Raw genomic sequence first — 18,839 nt, 5'->3', positions numbered from 1 at the left:
TTATTCTTGCACTCCTGTTTTCAAACGTCCACAACTTCTGACCCTCCATCCCTCTCAGAAGCTTTGCTTGGAGGGAAGAATAATCACAAGACAAATGGTTATGGAATCCCTTCCCCACATCTACCAGCTGTGTCCACAGACCCTGCCTGGACTCCTTGACAGAGAGTGAGCTGCTGAGAAGCTTATCTCCTGCCCAGCGGGTCACTCCTCTCTATTTGTTCTTCCTTCTCTCCGGCATACAAATGATTCTCTTTGCTTTAAAAGTCATCTTTTGAATATTTGCTTCGTTCCTGTTTACAAAATTGGCTTTTTTTTTTTTTTTTTTTTTTGTTAAGTTTTCTCCTCTCTTTTTCTTTCAGGAAACTGCTTAAACACTCCCCAGCTCTGTTTTTCTCCCAAACCACTCAAAGTAACAAATGAGCATCCACGTCATTCAGCAGACGGAGGACATTCCGGAGACAATTAGAACGTGAGGGTGGACGGCTGGCAGGGTGGTTCAGCAGAAGAGTGCTTGCCGAGTGCGCAAGAGACCATAGGTTAATTACCAGTACTGCTGAATAGAACGCATAAAGGCAGCGTACACACAGTGTTGGAATTAGAACCGTGTTTAAATAGGCCCACGACAAACTGGGCATGGTAATAATGCACACCTATAAGTTCAGCACTCAGGAAGCAGAGGCAGGAAGAGTGAGAGCCAAAGCCATCCTTGGCTATATAGGCTATACAGCCTAGGCCACATAAGACTTTGTGTCAGTCAGTCAGTCAGTCAGTCAGTCAGTCAATCAAGGCCTGAGAGAATGAACGGTCAAAGAGAGGAACTCTCTATGAGGAACAGGGCCTCAGGTGATACTGACTCCATAAAACCTTGAAGTTGAATTTCCTGGTCTCTAGAGCTACAAACAAACAAACAAACATTTGGTGTTTAGCCATCCTTCTCCCCCATCTAGAGTACAAGGTGAATAGACTAATACAGTACACCCATCTAATTGCTTGGCTTTAAATGTTGCCCATGTGTCTTGGGCACCTAAATATGTTTCTGCTTCTTTGAGACTACTTCCCTAAACTCCAGGACAGTGTATCCAACTGGCAACATGGGGACATCAATCCAGCAGCTCTCCAGTCTGTTTGTTAGTCACTGTCCTGGATAATTCCTATTACCTAAGTGCTGTTAGCTCTCCCAGCCTAAAACACACAAACATCTCTCAAGTCTCTCACCAGCAGCCATTTCTCCATTTATCTATTGTTTTATTCAGAAACGGTCTTTGCGTAGCCCATGGCAGCCTTGAATCTGTTGAGGATGACCTTGAACTTCAGATCCTGCTTCCTCTACCACCCAGGTGGTAGGATCATTGGAGTGTACTGCTTTATCTAGTTTATGAAGTGCTAGGAATTCCCAGAGTTTCAGGAGCCTTCTAGCAACTGAGCTACATACTCAGCCCTATGAGCACACCCTTCACGATGGTTCCTAGACCCCACAACCTGCCTGCCATCACCTCCCTGCCCTTACACTCTGCTGCCCTCCTGACCCCACTGATCCCTGGGCATGGCAGGCATGCTCCTGCATCAGGCCCTTTGTCCCCTACCTGAATACTCTTCCTATTGATGCAATGTCTTATTCCCACATCTCCTTCTGACCCTGACTCATAAGCCACTTACACTCTTTCCATCTTTTTATTTTTCCTTAGCACACAGTGATAACTAACATACCCTGTAATTAATTTCTGTACTGTACTCCCCCCACCCACTGTGACTGTACCACGAGGGAAAAGGTGCCTGTTCTGTGTTTGTACACTGTTACTGTACATACAACTGCACAGATCAATGTACAATACTCTAAATATCTAGCCAGTGTATATGGTCATAAGGTTCTATGACAATGTTGGTCAATAATGAACCACGTATATAACGTATAATGAAGAGAAATATTCTTGTGTCCTGACTGCATAAAAAGGCCATGGTAAAAGACTGGTCTATACCATCAAACCGGCATGAGTCTGTGTTTGCAAAACAATGAAACTGCCGGACAGCGAGCTTCTCAAACCATATCCCCATCACTGCACCTACGACAGAGCCCGGCACAAAGCAGATGCTCAATAAACGTGATGCAGAACGAATGGCACCCTTAACATCCTGTGCACTTAACCTGCATCGTGACTCCAGAATAGTCTAGTTAAATAGTGAATCTGAGCTGGGCATGGTGGTGAAGCAGATTAAAATGACTTTAAAGCCAGCATGGTATACACGGTTTCAGGCCTGCTTTGGCTACAGTGTAAGAGCCTACCTCAAAAACAAAACAGTAACAACAAAAGGAAGTGTATCTTCCCATGTGGGTCTCTAGATGAAAGCCCTTCAGGGGTTCTGACTGCCATGGCAATGCAAACTGAACTGTCTATGACGGTAGGCATAGCCTGGAAGGGTCAAAAGCAAAGTGTGCATGGCGGAGGGGGTAGGAGGGTGAGGGGGAGGGGAGGGGAGGGTGCAGATATGAAAAGGAGATAGCCTGTGACCTGTACGCATCCAACTCAATTATTTAAAGAGAAACGCGCCTATTACTTGGCAGTTCCCATACAGAAGGGAAAGGTTATCTCTACAGCTCGGCTTTGAGGGCCCTGGGCAGGCCCCCACCCCCCCCCCCTGAATGCTTACTCCCTTCTGGATTCTGTTGACACAGAGAAAACATGCTGTGTGTGTCCATGGACCAGGTGACTGCAGTGCAACCAAACATGTAGCCTTGTCACTGTTGAATAATGAGGCAAGTTAGCAAAACGCCACCATTGGCAATGTCAGAAGTTTTATCAGGAGCCCAGGTGTTGAAACCAGATGTCTAAGCTTGCTAACGGCAGTCTGTACCACCACGATAGGTAATTATGTTTGAGTTTCACCATACTGGGAATCTAAAATTGGAATCATTTAACAGAAGATTTCCTGTCTGTCAGGACCTTACCTTGGACAAGAAGGAACTGCCAACTGGAACATGGCTTCCCAAGAGGACACAAAAGACTGGCAAAGCTGCAATAGAGAATTCCTCTGCAGAAAACTTCCTCCTCACTCTGCCGAGAATGGATCCTTTGTACTCACGGTAGCTTAGAGTACTCAAAGGTTTCCTGTCAGTGCCCAAGCCCACCTCCCCCCATCCCCACTCCTTTTCCCTCCCTGGACTCTGACAATGGCCCACAAGGACTTCCACCATGGACCCAGGGCTTACTACAATCATCTCATCTCTCTGCCTTCCCAGCATGCACTGCACTTACTATTACAGAGGATCCATCCTCTCCTGTTTTATGTGCTCTGAAATTTCCTAGAATGTCCACCCCACCCACAAAGAGACTTCTCTAAGAAACCTTTAAAGACCCACTCATGCCAGCTAATTACTTTTCTTTTCCTGCACTGTATTCAGTGTGTGGCTCCCTTCCTGCCTTTATTTTATTAATTGCAGTTATTATTTTATCTCAGTTCCATAGGGAAAGTAAGCTTGTCTAATGTGTCTTTCAATTACTCGTGCCTAACCTGGTACATGGCACTTAGCAGGCAATCAACGAGTGTTTCTGAACTTAATTTTCATTAGGAAGAAGTGCTCATATCAGTGTGGCTAACATAAGGGCGGCATGACATAAGGGTGAAATGGGGTGAAGTTAAAGGTGAATTATATAATCCTTTCGTGTTCATATAAATAAAAGCATTATTTAGCATTGCAAGAGGGTGTTACGATGGATAGGGAGCATAAGGTCAGTCTCGGTAATACAGTATGTTCAAGGCCAGCTTGGCCTGCGTAATAATCCATAAGAAACTAAGTAGAAAGGGGGGCTGGAAGGGCAGCTCAGTGAATGATGTACTTGCCATGTAACCGTGAGGACCTGAATTCGCATCCGCAGAGCCTTTGTAAGGCCCTGTGTGGGAGTGGGTATCTGTGAAATGTAAAGCAGTGAACAAGAGGAGACCCCGAGGGCAAGAATAAACACCAAGGTTATCCAAGGTTGTCCTCTGACTTCTCACACATGTGCCTGCACTCACATGCATAAACAGTCACACATGTGCATCATGCATGCACGTGCACGTATATGCACGCACACAAAGATAAAAAAAAAACCAGGACACACAATACAATGAATTTTGTCAATCTGAGTTAATTAAGTCACTATACTGGTGCTCCATCTATGAGCTAATTTAACAGAACTTTTGCATTTTAATAAATGCTAATTTGTAAGAAAAGCATCAAGATTCTAAAACAAAACAATACAGAACAAAAAGACAAGACCCAACAACATACAAATACACACTGACAAGAAAAAACAGAAAACTCCTCTGAGAGGAACTGCTTAACTAGGCCTAACATAGTCAAAATACTCAATTCTACCAATGACGAACTACAAATTACAATCACCAGGTAGCTACGTCGACCCTGTTGACTCAGCAGCCTTCTACTCATGGTGTATCTCCCACTGAGAGTGAATTTACTCTGATATGTAACAAGACTAAATGACATAGGTCCACTAGAAATCAATTTAAGCTCATTATTATTTCAAAAACTCCTCAAATAAAAGCACAGGAGTATAGATAGAAATTATTAACATACTAGAAAAACCACAGAAGCACCACTGGGCATGGTGACACATATCCATAATTGCAGCATTCTGGAGGGGAGGCAGGAGGACTGCCATGAGTTAAAGCTTAGCCTGGGCTACACAGTGAGTTTGAGGCTAGCCTATGCCACATAGTGAGACTTTGTCTCAAAAGACAAAGACTAACGAAAAAGAAAAATAGAAAGGAAAAGAGACAGAAAAATTAAAAGATAAAATATATTTTTAAAATGACAAAAGAAAGCCAGGCATGGTGGCGCATGCCTTTAATCCCAGCACTCGAGAGGCAGAGGCAGGTGGGTTGCTGTGAGTTTGAGGCCAGCCTGGTCTACAAAGTGAGTCCAGGATGGCCAAAGCTACACAGAGAAACCCTGTCTCACAAAACCAAATATAAGCGAACAATAACAAACAACAACAAAAAGACAAAGTAAAAAAGTTATATTCATTCTTTGGAACATATATAGTAATCACAACAATAATAATTTAATAATTATAAATGGATAACAATCTTAGAAAATTCTTTGGAACATATATAGTAATCACAAACAATAATAATTTAATAATTATAAATGGATAACAATCTTAGAAATAATGGTTAACATTTACTCACTATTTGTTATAAGTATTTGATATGAATAATGATATACCAAGTTTGCTTGCCAGTCTAATCAAATGAAAATATAGGATGCCCAACTCAAATTGAATTTCAGAAAAACAGCAGCTAAGTACTTTGTGTAAGTATGTCCCATGCAATATTACACGTTGTTTATCTCAAATTTAAATTAAACTGGCGTCTAGTATTTTACCTGGATCCAGTAATTAGCAATCCATTTTATAGATGAAAAAACAAGAATACAGAGGTGAAAAGGCTTACAGCTAAAAAAACCAAAACAATAACAACAACAAAAATACAAAACCTGAAAAATGCTACATCTACAAAAAAAAAAAAAAAAAAAAAAAAAAAAGCAGAGTAGAAATGCTATATGCAAGTGATTTCAAATAGGAAAACAACAACAAACAAACCCCACGTGAGACCATGGACCACCACTGAAAAGGGAACAGGCAGGGAAACCACAGCCATGTTACCACCTACAGATACCACCTTGAAGATACCAGAACATGGAGCTGCAGTAACAGGACACTCCCATTTTATCAGAATACACAGTGAAATCTCCTGCTCAAGGTCACCAAACTGTAGGATTAGATTTGGACTCTAAAGCTCTTGCCTAGTCTACTTTATTATACAGCTTTCCTTGGATGCTTTCCTTTTTGTTTTGTTTTCTTCTTCATTTTGGCTTGGCATTTAAAAAAATGCTTACTGCTCTTGCAAAAGACCCATGTAGACCTATGTAGTGACTCACATCTGCCTGTAACTCCAGTTGCAGGGCCTCCAACACTCTCTTCTGCCATCCAAGGGTTCTTGCATGCATGCGCTACACATAAACTCATGTAGACGCACATACACACACAGAAATAATAAGGAAATGTTTTCTTAAGTGCTGTCCCTACCAGTGTTTACATACAACTCTTGACTAAAGACACAGTGGCACAAACTTTAATATCAGGACTTTGGGAGCTAAAGCAGGAGGATCAATTTGGGCTTGAGGCTCAACTATGGGGTGAATGCAAGTCTAGGCAGGCTGTATTAGAGGTCAAGGCTCTGTCTTAAAACACAAACAAAGAAAGCTGGTCCTGGTGGCACAGGCCTTTAATCCCATCACTCAGGAGGCAGAGTCAGGCAGATCTTTGTGAGTCCAAGGCCAGTGTCCGGTCTACAAACTGAGTTCCAGGTCAGCCAGAACTACAGTGACATCCTGACTCAAAAAAATCACAACACACACACACACACACACACACACAAATCCCTTTGTCTAGAGGCACAGCTCAGTTTCTCAGTTTGCCAACGGTTTGTCTGCAAGGCACACAAGGTCCTAGTTCCATCTCCATGCTCAACAAATTCATGGGATAAAATCTATGCACTGGCATGCCTGAAGGCTTCAAACACACCTTCAAAGCTGCTTCTCTGAGTTTGCTTTCGTCTAAAGTCACATTCCTAGAATCATCTCATGAAATACATGAGAAGGAAAGTGGAAACGTGATCGCGCTTGCTTGTAGTCCTATCACGCAGGAGGTGGAGCAGGAGGAGAAGGAGTTTAAGGTCAGCCTCAGCTTGGCCTACAGGAGACCACTGCTCCCCTCAAGGGAAAAAAAAAAATCAAAGTCATGATACATAGTGAGAGCTCCAAGGAAGATGAATTACCCTTGGGGAAAACTGAGTAATTCAAGTTGTGACTTCATTCAGAATTGAGAAATACACACTCCACACTTATCCTCTCACAGCGTGACCGCTCTCCCGACTTAGTACCCTTTTTTATGCACCTGACTTCTGAACTTGGTCATCTGATGAACACATAAGTGTATATTTCTTCTACGCCAACGACATGGGAACCACACCTGCTCACACATGGAACTGCCAGCATGCCTTCCGTGCCACACAGGAGAAGTCCCTCTACCCTCAGCTTCATCCTTCCTTGAGACTCTGGCCCACATCAAAAAGTCTGTGCCTTTGATTGTTTATTCTGAGGGAGGCAGCTGGCCAGAGGCCTGCCTGTGGTGCCAGCACCAGGCTCTGCTTTTGTTTTTCTCTCTTGATAATTACCTCCTGACTAAACCACTCACTGGCCTATGTAGAGGGATCCCACAGAGATGAAAACACACTTGTTTAAATGAAATATTTATGAAGAAACCCTAAAATGCCACTGAAGTGAACGCAAATTAGACTGTCACATGATGTATATCCAATATGCTACTTACTCCTTGGAAGACTATTTCCTCATTGCAATTAATGTTAATTCTTAAAAATTAACCCTACTCTGCATAATCACACCAGTAACTATTCCTAAAAATCCAGTATTTTAAGGATTTTTTTTTTTTTTTTTTTTTTTTTGAGACAGGATTTCTCTGTGTAGCGCTGGCTGTCCTGCACTCGCTTTGTAGACCAGGCTGGCCTGGAACTCACAGTGATTCCCCGGCCTCTGCCTCGCAAGTGCTGGGATTACAGGTGTGTGCACCACCTCGCCCAGCCTTATGGGTGGCTTCTGTTTTTTACTATCTTGGAAAGTTTGACTTAAGAGTAATATTTAATCACAATGGTTATCAAGATTTCCCCCTAAAAACTATATTTAATTTGTATTTTCTACACATCCCTCCTGGAGTTCACAGTCATTCAACACAAAGTTTTAGTAGTGAAGAGCCTACATTCTGGTCCTTTAATAAAATGGTATTCAAGTAAGGTTTTTCTCAATGTGTTTTTTATTTGTCTGTTTCTCCAGTCCTGGGGCAGGGTCTCAGGCAGCCCAGGCTGACCTCAAACTCACTATGTAGCCGAGGCTATCCTTGAACTCCTGATTTGGTATCTCTATCCACCAAGAGTTAGAAATACATGATGTATGTCACCACACTCAACATTTAATGTACTTTTTCCCCATGAAAGTGGATGACCACAATAAAGTCTTATGATACTTAGTAGAACTCCTCAAAATAAAAATTTGGCAAAATAATGTGAAAAGCAAGTTAGGAATCAGTTGACGTGAATATTCGCCATGCAAAGGCAACAGTCAAATTCCCCTGGGTTTCTGAATCATTTCTTCATACTTCTGGAGTCAGGAAATGTGAGCTGAGAAGAGTTAGGTGGATTCTGCCTTCACCTGTGGTCACAAGAGCTGTCCTCCACCTGACTGCAAATCAACCAAGGAATGTAAGGACTACACTTATTCTAGGTACCACCACCCCAGGACTCCGCTTTAACTCGGCTAGGATTCAGCCCAGTCACTGTTGGTCTCTTTCTTCCTGCTCGAATCCATAAGTATTTCTAATATGCAGCCAAAGCTGAAAGGCGTGGACACGGAGCTTTCCATAATATACAAATATTCTGCTGAAAGGAAGAGGCACTGATAGTGTGACATTAAAGCTCCACTTCACACCTCAGCTGGTAAATATTTTCTAGGCCTTTCTTTGGTACATACAATGAAAATATGCAGGAAAAAAAAAACCTCTAGAACATGACAGTGGACCATGAACGGAGATTAACATTAAATAAAGAATTCATAACCAAAATGCTGAGGTGACTATAACCACAGACAATTTCACCTATACTTGGTGGATTTATTCCACTGTACACGCTCAGAATAGAGAAAGCAGGTGAAAGGGGTGGCTGTTCAGAAGTATTTAGGAACTCTCCGCTGAGAATGACTTTTGAGTTCTCAGTGAAGTCAGCGCTTTGTGTCAAAGGCTTCCACATCCATGGATTTAAACAACTTCCGATCAAAAATGTTTGTGGGAAAAATATGTCCATATTGTCCATAGACCGTGCTTTTTCTTTCCATTGGTCAGTAAATAATACAGTAGTGACTGACAAGTGATTTACATTATTAGGTATCAGAACCAACAGATTATTCAGAGTGCATGGGAAAATGTACATAGGTTACATGTAAGCACTAAATCAGTTTGTATGAAGGGCTGACTATCCCTGAACCAATGTCCTTCAGAGACTGAGGGACAACTGAAAATGTGACAAGACTGATTAATATGCAACACTGACTTAAGTCCAACTGTTTGTGTCAGTGGAAACTGTGGCCATGGGCTAGCTTAAGTTTCTGCATCTCACTTTCCCTATATATACCAATCATTTTAACCATGCTTCTTGAACTTGAATGCACCAGTGCGTCACTTGAGGATCCTGCAAAAGTAAAGATGCAGTAAGTGTGCAGCAGGACAAATGCTCTGAGCAGCAACCTCTCAGAAGACTGTGAAGACTGAACCAAGTCAACTGACCTAGATGAGGCATCCATGAAATCCAGTCACTGTCCCATGGAACAGAGAAAGAGAATGATAAAACACATTTGAAACTAGGAAGCGGATCTCAATATCCATTCTCTCCTAGAAACAATGGGCACGGAGTTCTGACTCTTCCTTCCTAACAGACAAAAAAGCAGAATTGAGAAAAGGAATGAGACACCCGCGATCAGTGAAGTCAAGGGCGTAGCTCAGTGATGGAACAAGAGGCTGTGGGTCCAATCCCTAGCGTGACAACAATAGATCAATGAGGAGACGCTCAGAACGCTTTCACTTTCCCGGAGGGGAAAACCCTGACACCCCAAATGCACCTCACAACTAGACAGACTCCTTGACAGTCTATCTGTCACAGACTGAGCATGGTGACGTTAGGGACCATTCAGCTGCAGGACAGCTTGCCTAACTGAGGCATGGTGCACTCAAGTTACATACAAAAAGCTAGACACAAAAGAAGAGCATCCTTCCTGCTCTCCCTCCATACTCCAAGCCTCGTCCTAAAAACTGCTGCTCAGGAAATGGAGTAGCTTAGGTGGGAAGGCCGAGAATCATCCTCAGCTCTTTTCGCCCCCAATACCTCCTGTCAACAAATATTAGTGGTGGTGCCTGCAAAGTGGTCCATTATCATTTTCTCTCGGCACCTCCACTAGGCCCATGCTGAACTTGCACCCCTTCCTGAGTTTCTGAAACAGATCACTAACACATCTGTTGGACTTTACCTTTGATCTTCTATAGTATTTTCTCAGCACAGCCACCTGGCTGACACCTCTCTAACAGCTACTAATGTTCATATCTCATTTGGAGTAAAAAGTAACATCCATCTAGTAGTTTACGAGACCTCACGTGATCTGCCCTAGCCTACCCTTGACCAGGGGGTTCCTACCATGCTCCACCTCCAGCCACCCTTGAAGTCAGTGTGTCTTAAACCACAGCAGCAATGCTCCTGCCTCAGAGCCTTTCCATGTGCTCTTCTGTTGCCTCAAGTACACTGTCCTGTCCTGTGAGCCAGCCTTTCCCCATCTCCGAGAAAGGGAAGGAGGATTGTACCTGCAGTGTCACTGGGCTGGGAGTTACTTGTTTTCTCCTTTTATAACTAAAACCTTTCATGGAGCTTGAGAAAACAGCTACCACGGGGTAGCCATGGCTAGGCATCAGGCATAGAAGGCTGGAACATGCTATTCATGGATTCTTTCACAGAAAAGGAAGTCACCCATTTACAGAGAGGACTCTCTGGGGACCCATCAGGGCAGCTGAACTTGGCTGTTTTGGGTCACACTATCCAACAGCAGGGGCACTGTTCACTTAGCATTGTGCTGTGCGGCCTCCTCAGCCACACCGCTCTAGGGCACTGTTGGTTTGGACAAACAGCTTCAGAGGAATGGACATACTCATGCAATGTATGTAAGCAAGGTGAAGAAGGGAGGGAAATGGGGTGGGGTGGGGTGGGGCGCATCTGCACTGAGCAGAAGTGCCCTGAAGGAGAGGGTGGCATGCTGCATGCCATCTTCAGCTGTATCTCTTCCCTTCTTCTGCCTCACGCTCAGGCTACTTCCTGACACAATGGAAAGAGCCAGAGGGCTGGGAGCTACCTCAAAACCATGTGCCCTAGTTTAAGCAGAGCAAGGCTTTCAGGAAGCCAGGGAACAGCAAGGCAGTCTCTCAAAGCCATTCCCCAGCCCAGGAGCCACAGTTCCTTTCCCGAGGAGTATTCCATGGGACTCTTCCTCCAGGCTCACTGAGTGTGGGAACTGGGAGAATCTGGGCACAGGGGAAGCAGTCCCTGCATTAAACGGAAGAGGGAGAGGACTGACCAGAAGAAGGTGGCATGTTAAAGCCCAATTCAGAGTCAGGCTGCATCCCCTTCTCTGGTAAAGCCGAAGATGACAGCTTGTCTGAGCTAACAAGGAAAACCTGCCACACAGGGGCAGGAACAGAGAGAGGCGTTGCCACCAGCATATGCGCTTTGGGGAAAATGTGTTAATAATAGGCTTGGACCTGATATGTAAGCACGGAACACCCCACCCCTGGGGCATCTTTCTGTGACTCCTGTTGGTAAGGTGAGGCGCTCCCATTCATCTCTGTGGTCTGTGAGGCACATTCTTACTCAGCAAGCAGCCACACACAGGCTGGACAACCAAGCCTCCTGGGGAATGACTGGAATCGGTATTTCTCCTCCTAATTCTCCCCTTTGGAGTAAGGCATTAGCGATCTTTTGAGAGACTTATTAATGTAGCCACGGGCATGAAAAAAAATGGAGCCTTTGAGTACAGAAAAAAATGTGACAAACTTTTAACACCTGCCTTCACCACACACATTTAGAATATCCTATTAAAGGTAGGCTATTTAAGTCAGCTCGCTCCTCTTTGAGTCAAGTAATTCCCTATCCTTTGTAAATGTATTTTATATAATGAACTGGCTTAAAATGAGAAATATTTGCACTTAATAGTTTGCATAGCAATAGCTTATCGCCAATGTTTACACACAGGAACACTGAAGGTAAAGGTCCTTGTCTCATACCATTTTTAACAATCCAAACACAATATGCCTCTTAAATTTTAAAACACTTACTTTGGAAAATTATCCAAGAATAAGAGTTCTCCAGCTGAGAAGGTGCCCAGGAAACATCAGAAAGGAGTGCATCTTTTAGTGGCCAGTGGTGAATAAGGAGACAGTGGGACCAAGGGCAGTTGGTAAAAGCAAACTGCTCAAATAAAACGGCTTTTCTGGCCTTAATTGGTCAGCTGCCACAGTAAATGAACTTTCCAAAGTTAGGAGCCTCACAACTTTCTCTAAGACAAACAACTGCCTGCTGCATGTGGCACAACCAGCAAGCCCACCACTCTAGTGTGCCAGCCTGCTGCAGAGGGACAAATTAGGAAGCAAGGCCTCAGCGCCTGCACACCTCGAGACAGGCAGGGAAAGGGTTCAGGCCTGCCCTAGACGTGGGGCTCATGGGCCCGACCCTATGCAAGTCCTTGACTGGCCTTTCTCACTCTAGAGTCTCAAGAGGAACCCAGCACTCAGGCTGAGCAGCTCCGGGTGGGAATCAGCTGCAGCTCGGCTGTCCCAAACTCCCAACTTCTCAGAGTTTCCTTGGCTCTCCGACCCCTGTCCCAGCTCCCAGGCCTTTGCGGCCTCCCCTGGCTCCGGGGCGCCGGTGGGTGAAGTGGCGGGCACAGCTCGGGGCTCAGGAGCCGCCCCCAGGAGCCGAGCGCAGGTGGCGGGCGTGGTTCCTCCAAGCTTGCCCCAACCCACCCTGGCTTGGCCTCCGCGCAGCAGCCTCCGCCCGAGTTCTCCGCCAGGTTCCCGCATCAGGCCGTGGTGCGCTGCTTTTGGAGACCTCTTTGGGCTCAATGGTCACCCCCTGCCCTCCTCCAGTCTGCGACGCTCTCCTGTCTCAGGCCCTGGCTCGGGCCCCAAGTCCCCATCTCAGGGCCCTCGGGTTGCGCTCGGCGGCGGCGCTTACCTGGGTCTCGGAGCCGGGGTCTGGCACGGTCCCGCAGGTGGTAGATGAAATCTTGGCAGCTGTCGTGCTCCAGGGCCCCTCGGGCACAGAGCTCGGCCAGCAGCTGCAGCGCCTGGTGACAGAGCGCGTCCCTGGCCCCGGGCATCGCCCCCCCGCATCCTCGGACCGCGCCGGGCAGGCGGGCGCGGGAGAAAGCCCTCCGCCTGCCAGCTCAGAGCCGCCGCCGCCGCCGCCGCCGGCCGGTCCGAGCTCCCCGCCCCGAGCCGCAGCGCCAGCCCGGCCGCCCTCCCACCGGTTGCATGCAGCTCTCCGCTAGCCGCTCGCTCGGGTTTTCTCTGTCTCCCGCGCGGCCCCTCGTCCCTCCCCCGGCGCGGAGGGGAGGAGGCGCCGCACAGCCCAGCGCGCCTCTCCGCGCTCCGCCCGCTACTCGTGGCCGCTGGGGGCGGGGCCGGGTCAGGGGTGCTCGAGGCGGGTGCGGGGTGGGAACGCTGGGGTTGTAGAGCCGGCTCACCGGGGGCGGGGGCCGACCTGGGTCGGGGGCGCTTCCCCGCCGCAGAGGGAGCGCCTGATTTCACCCGGGACCTCGCGCTCCCTTCGACCGCGCCCAGGATCAGGAAGTGCGAGCCGGTGCGCGTGGCAGACGCTCCTTGGCACCCCATTTCTCCGCCCAGATGCAAACCTAGCATCCTTCCGGCCTCTGGAGCCCCGCGTGGGTCCAAGGCATGTTCTCAGTTGTACGGATCGAAGGTTGGAAGGTAGACCACACCTGCCGAAGATCTCAGTACCTTTTTCGAACTTAGAAAGCGCGGTCTGAGCAAAAACCGCGGGCCTAGGGATGTCACGCGCACAAATGCGGGATTTGGAGACAAGATTTGCCAACAAAGAATGGATCTCCAGCGCACTGGTGATTTGGAGAAGGTGGAAGCACTGATCATCAGAAAAGAAGACAGAAGCATGAACTCTGGGAAAGGCGGCCAAGCTCCCCAGGAGCCTCGCAGGACCTGATTGGTTTTCTAAGAAGCTGACTGGAAATGCAAGGCTTGCCAGCATTTCTCTTGCACAGGAGACAGAGGATCCAGAATTTGTGGATGTTTGGAAGACCTCTGTCACCTCTCATCTGCCCATCTCTTCAGTTTTTTAGGCATTAAGCCCAGAAATAACCACAAATTATTGAGCTTATTTGTATGCTCAAGGCACTGTGCCACAGTCTTTTGTATAATTTCATTTAATTCTCTAGATAGCTTTGAACGTGTGTGTGAGACAGAGAGAGACAGAGAGAGAGACAGAAAGAGACAGAGAGAGAGAGAGAATCCCCACACTGCCATTGTGAAAAAGCAGACTCAGACTCAGAAAGGTGGTATTTGTTCAAATTCTATATAAAAAGGTACTGCTCTCTCCTCTCTCTCTCTCTCTCTCTTTCTCTCCCCACCCCCCCCCCACCCTGCCTCCTTCCCCCCCCCCCACCTAACTCCTCTTTGCATTTATATAATACTATGTCAAACTTCAATCTAGAGCAGTTAACTAGCTCTGTGGTGAGCAGTGCTGGGATTGGTGTTTATTCTGGAACAATAGAGACTGGACAGCTGTAGTTATAAAGGTAACTCTAGAGAGCTGTGAAAAAGCACATAGACTATTTTTACTTTATCCCCCCCCCCCCACCTTTTAAACTTTCTCGTTAAAAATTAAGGCATAGGGCTGGGATGCAGATTAGTTGGTAGAGTGCTTGCCTACCATTCCCAAGGCCCTGGAGTTCATCCCTAGTAAACCCAGGCGATAGCTAGCAGAGTAAAGCCTGTAATCCTGGCACTCAGAAGGTAAAGGCAGAACCAGAAATTCAAGGTCATCATGTAACAATTATGAAGTAGCCTGGGCTACACATGCCTCAAACAAACAAGCAAACACAAACACCTAAGACAAAACCACACATTGTGAGAGAGGAAACCAGCTGAGAAGGAGCCCTTGGGGGAGACTGAGCAGGTGTTCATCTTCCAAAGGAGGGGACAAGGGGGTCGGGAGTTGGGGGGAGGGGGGCTGGGGGGTGGGGGGCATTCAACAGAGGAGGTGGCACAGCACAGAGAGGAGGAAGGTGTATGAAGAGGGGAGGTGCAAGTTAAAGCCAGTAGCAATGTGACTCTTCTGCCATGGGGTCAGAGAGTAGCTGAAAGCTGTAAGCTCAGTTACCCAATGGCTGTGAGAGATTAAGATCCGGTAGGGGAGGGGAATAATGGGAAAATGGGGGGGGGAGGAATGGGAGGATACAAGGGATGGGATAAACATTGAGATGTAACAAGAATAAATTAATAAAAAAAAAAAAAAGAAAAGAAAACAAACAAAAAAACAAAACAAAACAAAAGATCCGGTGCCAGCCTACGCCAGACTAGAGGCAATGGCTAATGCCAGCAACACTCAAACTTGAAAGACATTTCAAATATTATTAACCAGTAGAATCTGAAAGAAACAAAGGCATAGATGCCCCAAGAGCAGAATTGAGATCTTAGCCCAAATCTATAACCCCTCCCCACCCCCAGTCCTCAGAAAGGTGGAGGCAGGAGGATTTATTCAAGTTCAGAGCCAGCCAGGTCTCCACAGCAAGTTTCAAGCTAGCCAGAACCTCACAGTAAGACTCAAAATGCAAAACAAACAAAATAAAAGTTTACACTTTAAGCCAGAGAACAAATACATTAAAAACAAAAATCTCCTCCCAAAGATTCAAAAGCATTACCTGGGACATATGTGAGTCTCTAAGGGCACCTGAAGTGCTAGCCTAGAGCTGAATGAGAGGAGTCTGTCAGTCAGTCATTAGTGAGAAAAAACAAAAACAAAACAAAAACTGAGTTGTCACATTGGAGGTTACTCCCAGGAAAAGCTGGGCATGGAGATAACTCTGGCCTTTTAGCGTGACTCAAAAAAAGGAATGAAAAGTAGTAATTAGAAAAATTAGAAGGAAATTTACAGAAGTTCAAGGAATCTCAGAATTCTCTGGCAGATTTTTTTTTCCAAATTGAGTTGTTTACCTTTAATCAAGTTGTAGCAAACACCTCTCCTTGGACTTAACATCCACTCAGCAAGAGGGATACCAATGCTTAGCACTGAAACGCTAGCTAACTACCCGGTGCTAGTGAAACCTAGCTTTGTGGAGGAGAACCTACAATCACCAATTTTCTAAACCAACATAATCCCAAGCAATCTATAAACATTGGTCCTTCTGCCCACAGACAAAGTGTAGTCTTCACCCCCACCAAGGAAACTTCTCTTTGCACCAGACAGAAACCACTACAGAGAATCACAAGCAATAAAAATGCAGAGTTGTGGAGCCCAGTCCCAACAGATACAACTCCGAAACACTCACACACCTAAGGCTCAGGGAACAGTACAGAAGAGGGCCGGAAAGAGTGTAAGAGCCAGGGGATTGGAGAGTTTGCTGTAAGAGTGTGTCTCCTAGTAACATTAGAGACTGTGCTCATAAGGTCTTACCAATACGACCTCCCTAATGTGAGCTGAACAAGGATGTCACCAGTGGACATGCCAGACTGAACAATGGAAAGTCCACTAGGCCTCCACCGTACACAAAAAAACTAAGGGCAACTGAGGAAGGCTGAGAGCAGGAGAGGTAGTCCCCCCAGGGAAGAGCACACCAACTGGTGGTCCAGTGTCAAACAGTCAGGCCTGAAAACTACATACAAGTAAGATTATATTATATGTTATGTACATATATGCATGCACTAACAATTAGTGAAAAAGAAGCCATGAATTTGAAGGAGAACGGGAGAGATAGATATATGGAAGGACTTGGAGGGAGGAAAGGAAGTTAAGTTATATTCTCAAAAACAAAAAAGTACTGTTTTAAAAGTGAATAACTTAAAACTGCACACACAGACACAAATGGCCCACAAAACCATCTCCTTTTCCCTCTGAAGGTTTTATAATGCAGTTATTAACTAGCCTTCTACTATTACTTCAATGGCTGAGTTAGGTGAACAGTTCTGAGATCATTTCTCCACCATTGATGAAGATGGATTGGCCAGTGTTAGGGGTGATATTCATTTAGCCTTCTGAACTTTCTGGGCAGCTCCAGCAGCCTTCTTGTCCACAGCTTTGATGCCACCCACAGCAACTGTCTGCTTCAGGGCACAAACAACAAAATGAGCCACGGGAGGATAGTCAGAGAAGCTCATGACACACATGGCCTTGAATGGGATCATGTCAATAACGGCTGCACAGACCAGATTCCAAGAATGTAGGGCCATTTTCCAGCTTCTTACCAGAATGGAAATCAGACTGACTTTTCTCTAAGCTCAGCAAACTTTGATGTTATGTGAACTGTGGGACAATCCAGTAGAGGGGCACTGCCAGTGCTAATTTCACCTGAATGGTCAATCACCTGAGCAGTGAAACAACCTGCTTACATTGGTGGGTCATTATTGTTATTTCCAGCAACACTGTCGTATCTAACATCTCACTGAAGACCACATTGTCCCCGGGAAGAGCTCCGCTCAAAGCCTCGTGGCTCATTTCAACAGACTTTACTTCAGTTGTATGACACTGACTGAAGCAAAGGTAACCAACCACCAGGTTCTAAGACACCAGTCTTGGCCCACAAATACCACTAATTTCTAGACATCCTGGAGGGGCAGTTGCAGACACAGCAGTTGATGAGTTGGTGGCAGGCTGTAAGGCAAAGCTCCCAGCAGCGTAGCTCTATCCACACCACCACCATGAGTAACTCCCATCCCTTTAACCAAGGCACATTGGCATTTGGATCCCACATGTTATCACCATTCCAACTAGAAATTGGTACAAATACTACTATGTTAGGGCTATGGACCAGTTTCTTATTGTAGGTGCTGCTGGCTTCTGACTGTAAGGTAGCCCCACGGAATCCACTTTGTTGACACCTAGCTATTTCTCGCTGTGTAAGCCAAAATGGCACGCTCACAGCTTTGCCCATTATTAAAAATGCCAGCATCAAACTCACCAACACCAACACCACAATCTGTAATTATGCTTTTAATAAAGTCATTGTGTCCCAGGGCATCGGTGATTGTCACATAATATTTGCTGGTCTCAAATTCCCACAGGGAGATGGCAATAGTGATACCAAGCTCATGCCCAGATTTCAATTTGACTAAGACCCAGACAGACTTGAAGGAGACTTTCTCATCTCAGTGCCAAGCTTTTCAAACATTTCAGTGGATCTTTTGTCAAGTCCACCACATTTGTAGATCAGATGGCCGGAAGTGGTGTACTTGCCCCAAATCTATGTGTGCAATGACAACAATGTCATTTTCTTTTATTTTCCCATTTTGGTTTCAGGTTAGGAGTGGTTCCTGAGACACTCTCTTTCTGATGGCAAACCCTTCACAAAACAAAACCATTTTAAAAATAAAATAAAAACAAGTGTCTTTAGGATCAAACAGATATTAAGACATTGAAGAAGTAGAATAGTTACTAAGCAACCAGTATCTTGCAAGTTAAATGTTTGTACCTGGAGTTTGTCAGATAATACCAATATATGTACAATAGAATTGTTATTTAGATTGCCCAAAGCAATACATTTAAATCCATTAATGTACAAGTAAATGCATTTTGAACTGTGATGTTAACTATAATGGTGTGTGTATGTGTGTGTGTGTGTGTGTGTGTGTGTGTGTGTGTGTGTGTGTGTATACTTATGATTAGATAAATAGAAGTAGATAAAATCTATTTGATAGTCTCAGATAGCCCAGACAACCTTGAGCTCACCATGTAGCCAAGAATGACTTTGAACTATGATCTTTCTGCAACCACCAACAGAATTACTGGTGTCCTCCACCATGCTCAGTCTTGTATGTTTTTCTTGTTGCTGTTTTATGTCTACTGTAATGCACTTGGTACAAAACACATTTCTTAATCTGTTATTCATAGCATCCCAAACTGGGAGATGTCATGAGCTACATAACATTCTC

General features: G+C 45.5%; 1 protein-coding gene and 1 pseudogene across 2 annotated transcripts in view; both read right to left on the bottom strand.

Moving 5' to 3' along the window:
* The window catches only part of Syt9 (synaptotagmin 9), a 178,689-nt gene extending 165,631 nt beyond the window's left edge, over positions 1 to 13,058 (bottom strand). For both annotated transcript variants that reach the window (XR_007830934.1, XM_051149171.1), the window contains exon 1: positions 12,895 to 13,058. Coding sequence is in view for 1 of the 2 variants with exons in the window: in XM_051149171.1 (XP_051005128.1) it covers positions 12,895 to 13,039 (145 nt within the window). In the remaining variant the exon portion in view is untranslated. The remainder of the gene's footprint in view (positions 1 to 12,894) is intronic.
* Positions 13,059 to 16,934: 3,876 nt separating this feature from the next.
* On the bottom strand, positions 16,935 to 18,197 carry LOC127192019 (elongation factor 1-alpha 1-like; annotated as a pseudogene).
* Positions 18,198 to 18,839: the final 642 nt, after the last annotated feature.

This window comes from Acomys russatus, chromosome 7 (assembly GCF_903995435.1).
Source record: "Acomys russatus chromosome 7, mAcoRus1.1, whole genome shotgun sequence".
Classification (NCBI taxonomy): Eukaryota; Metazoa; Chordata; class Mammalia; order Rodentia; family Muridae; genus Acomys; species Acomys russatus.
Note: the sequence above shows the minus strand (reverse complement) of the source record. Positions and strands in the feature narration are given on the sequence as shown.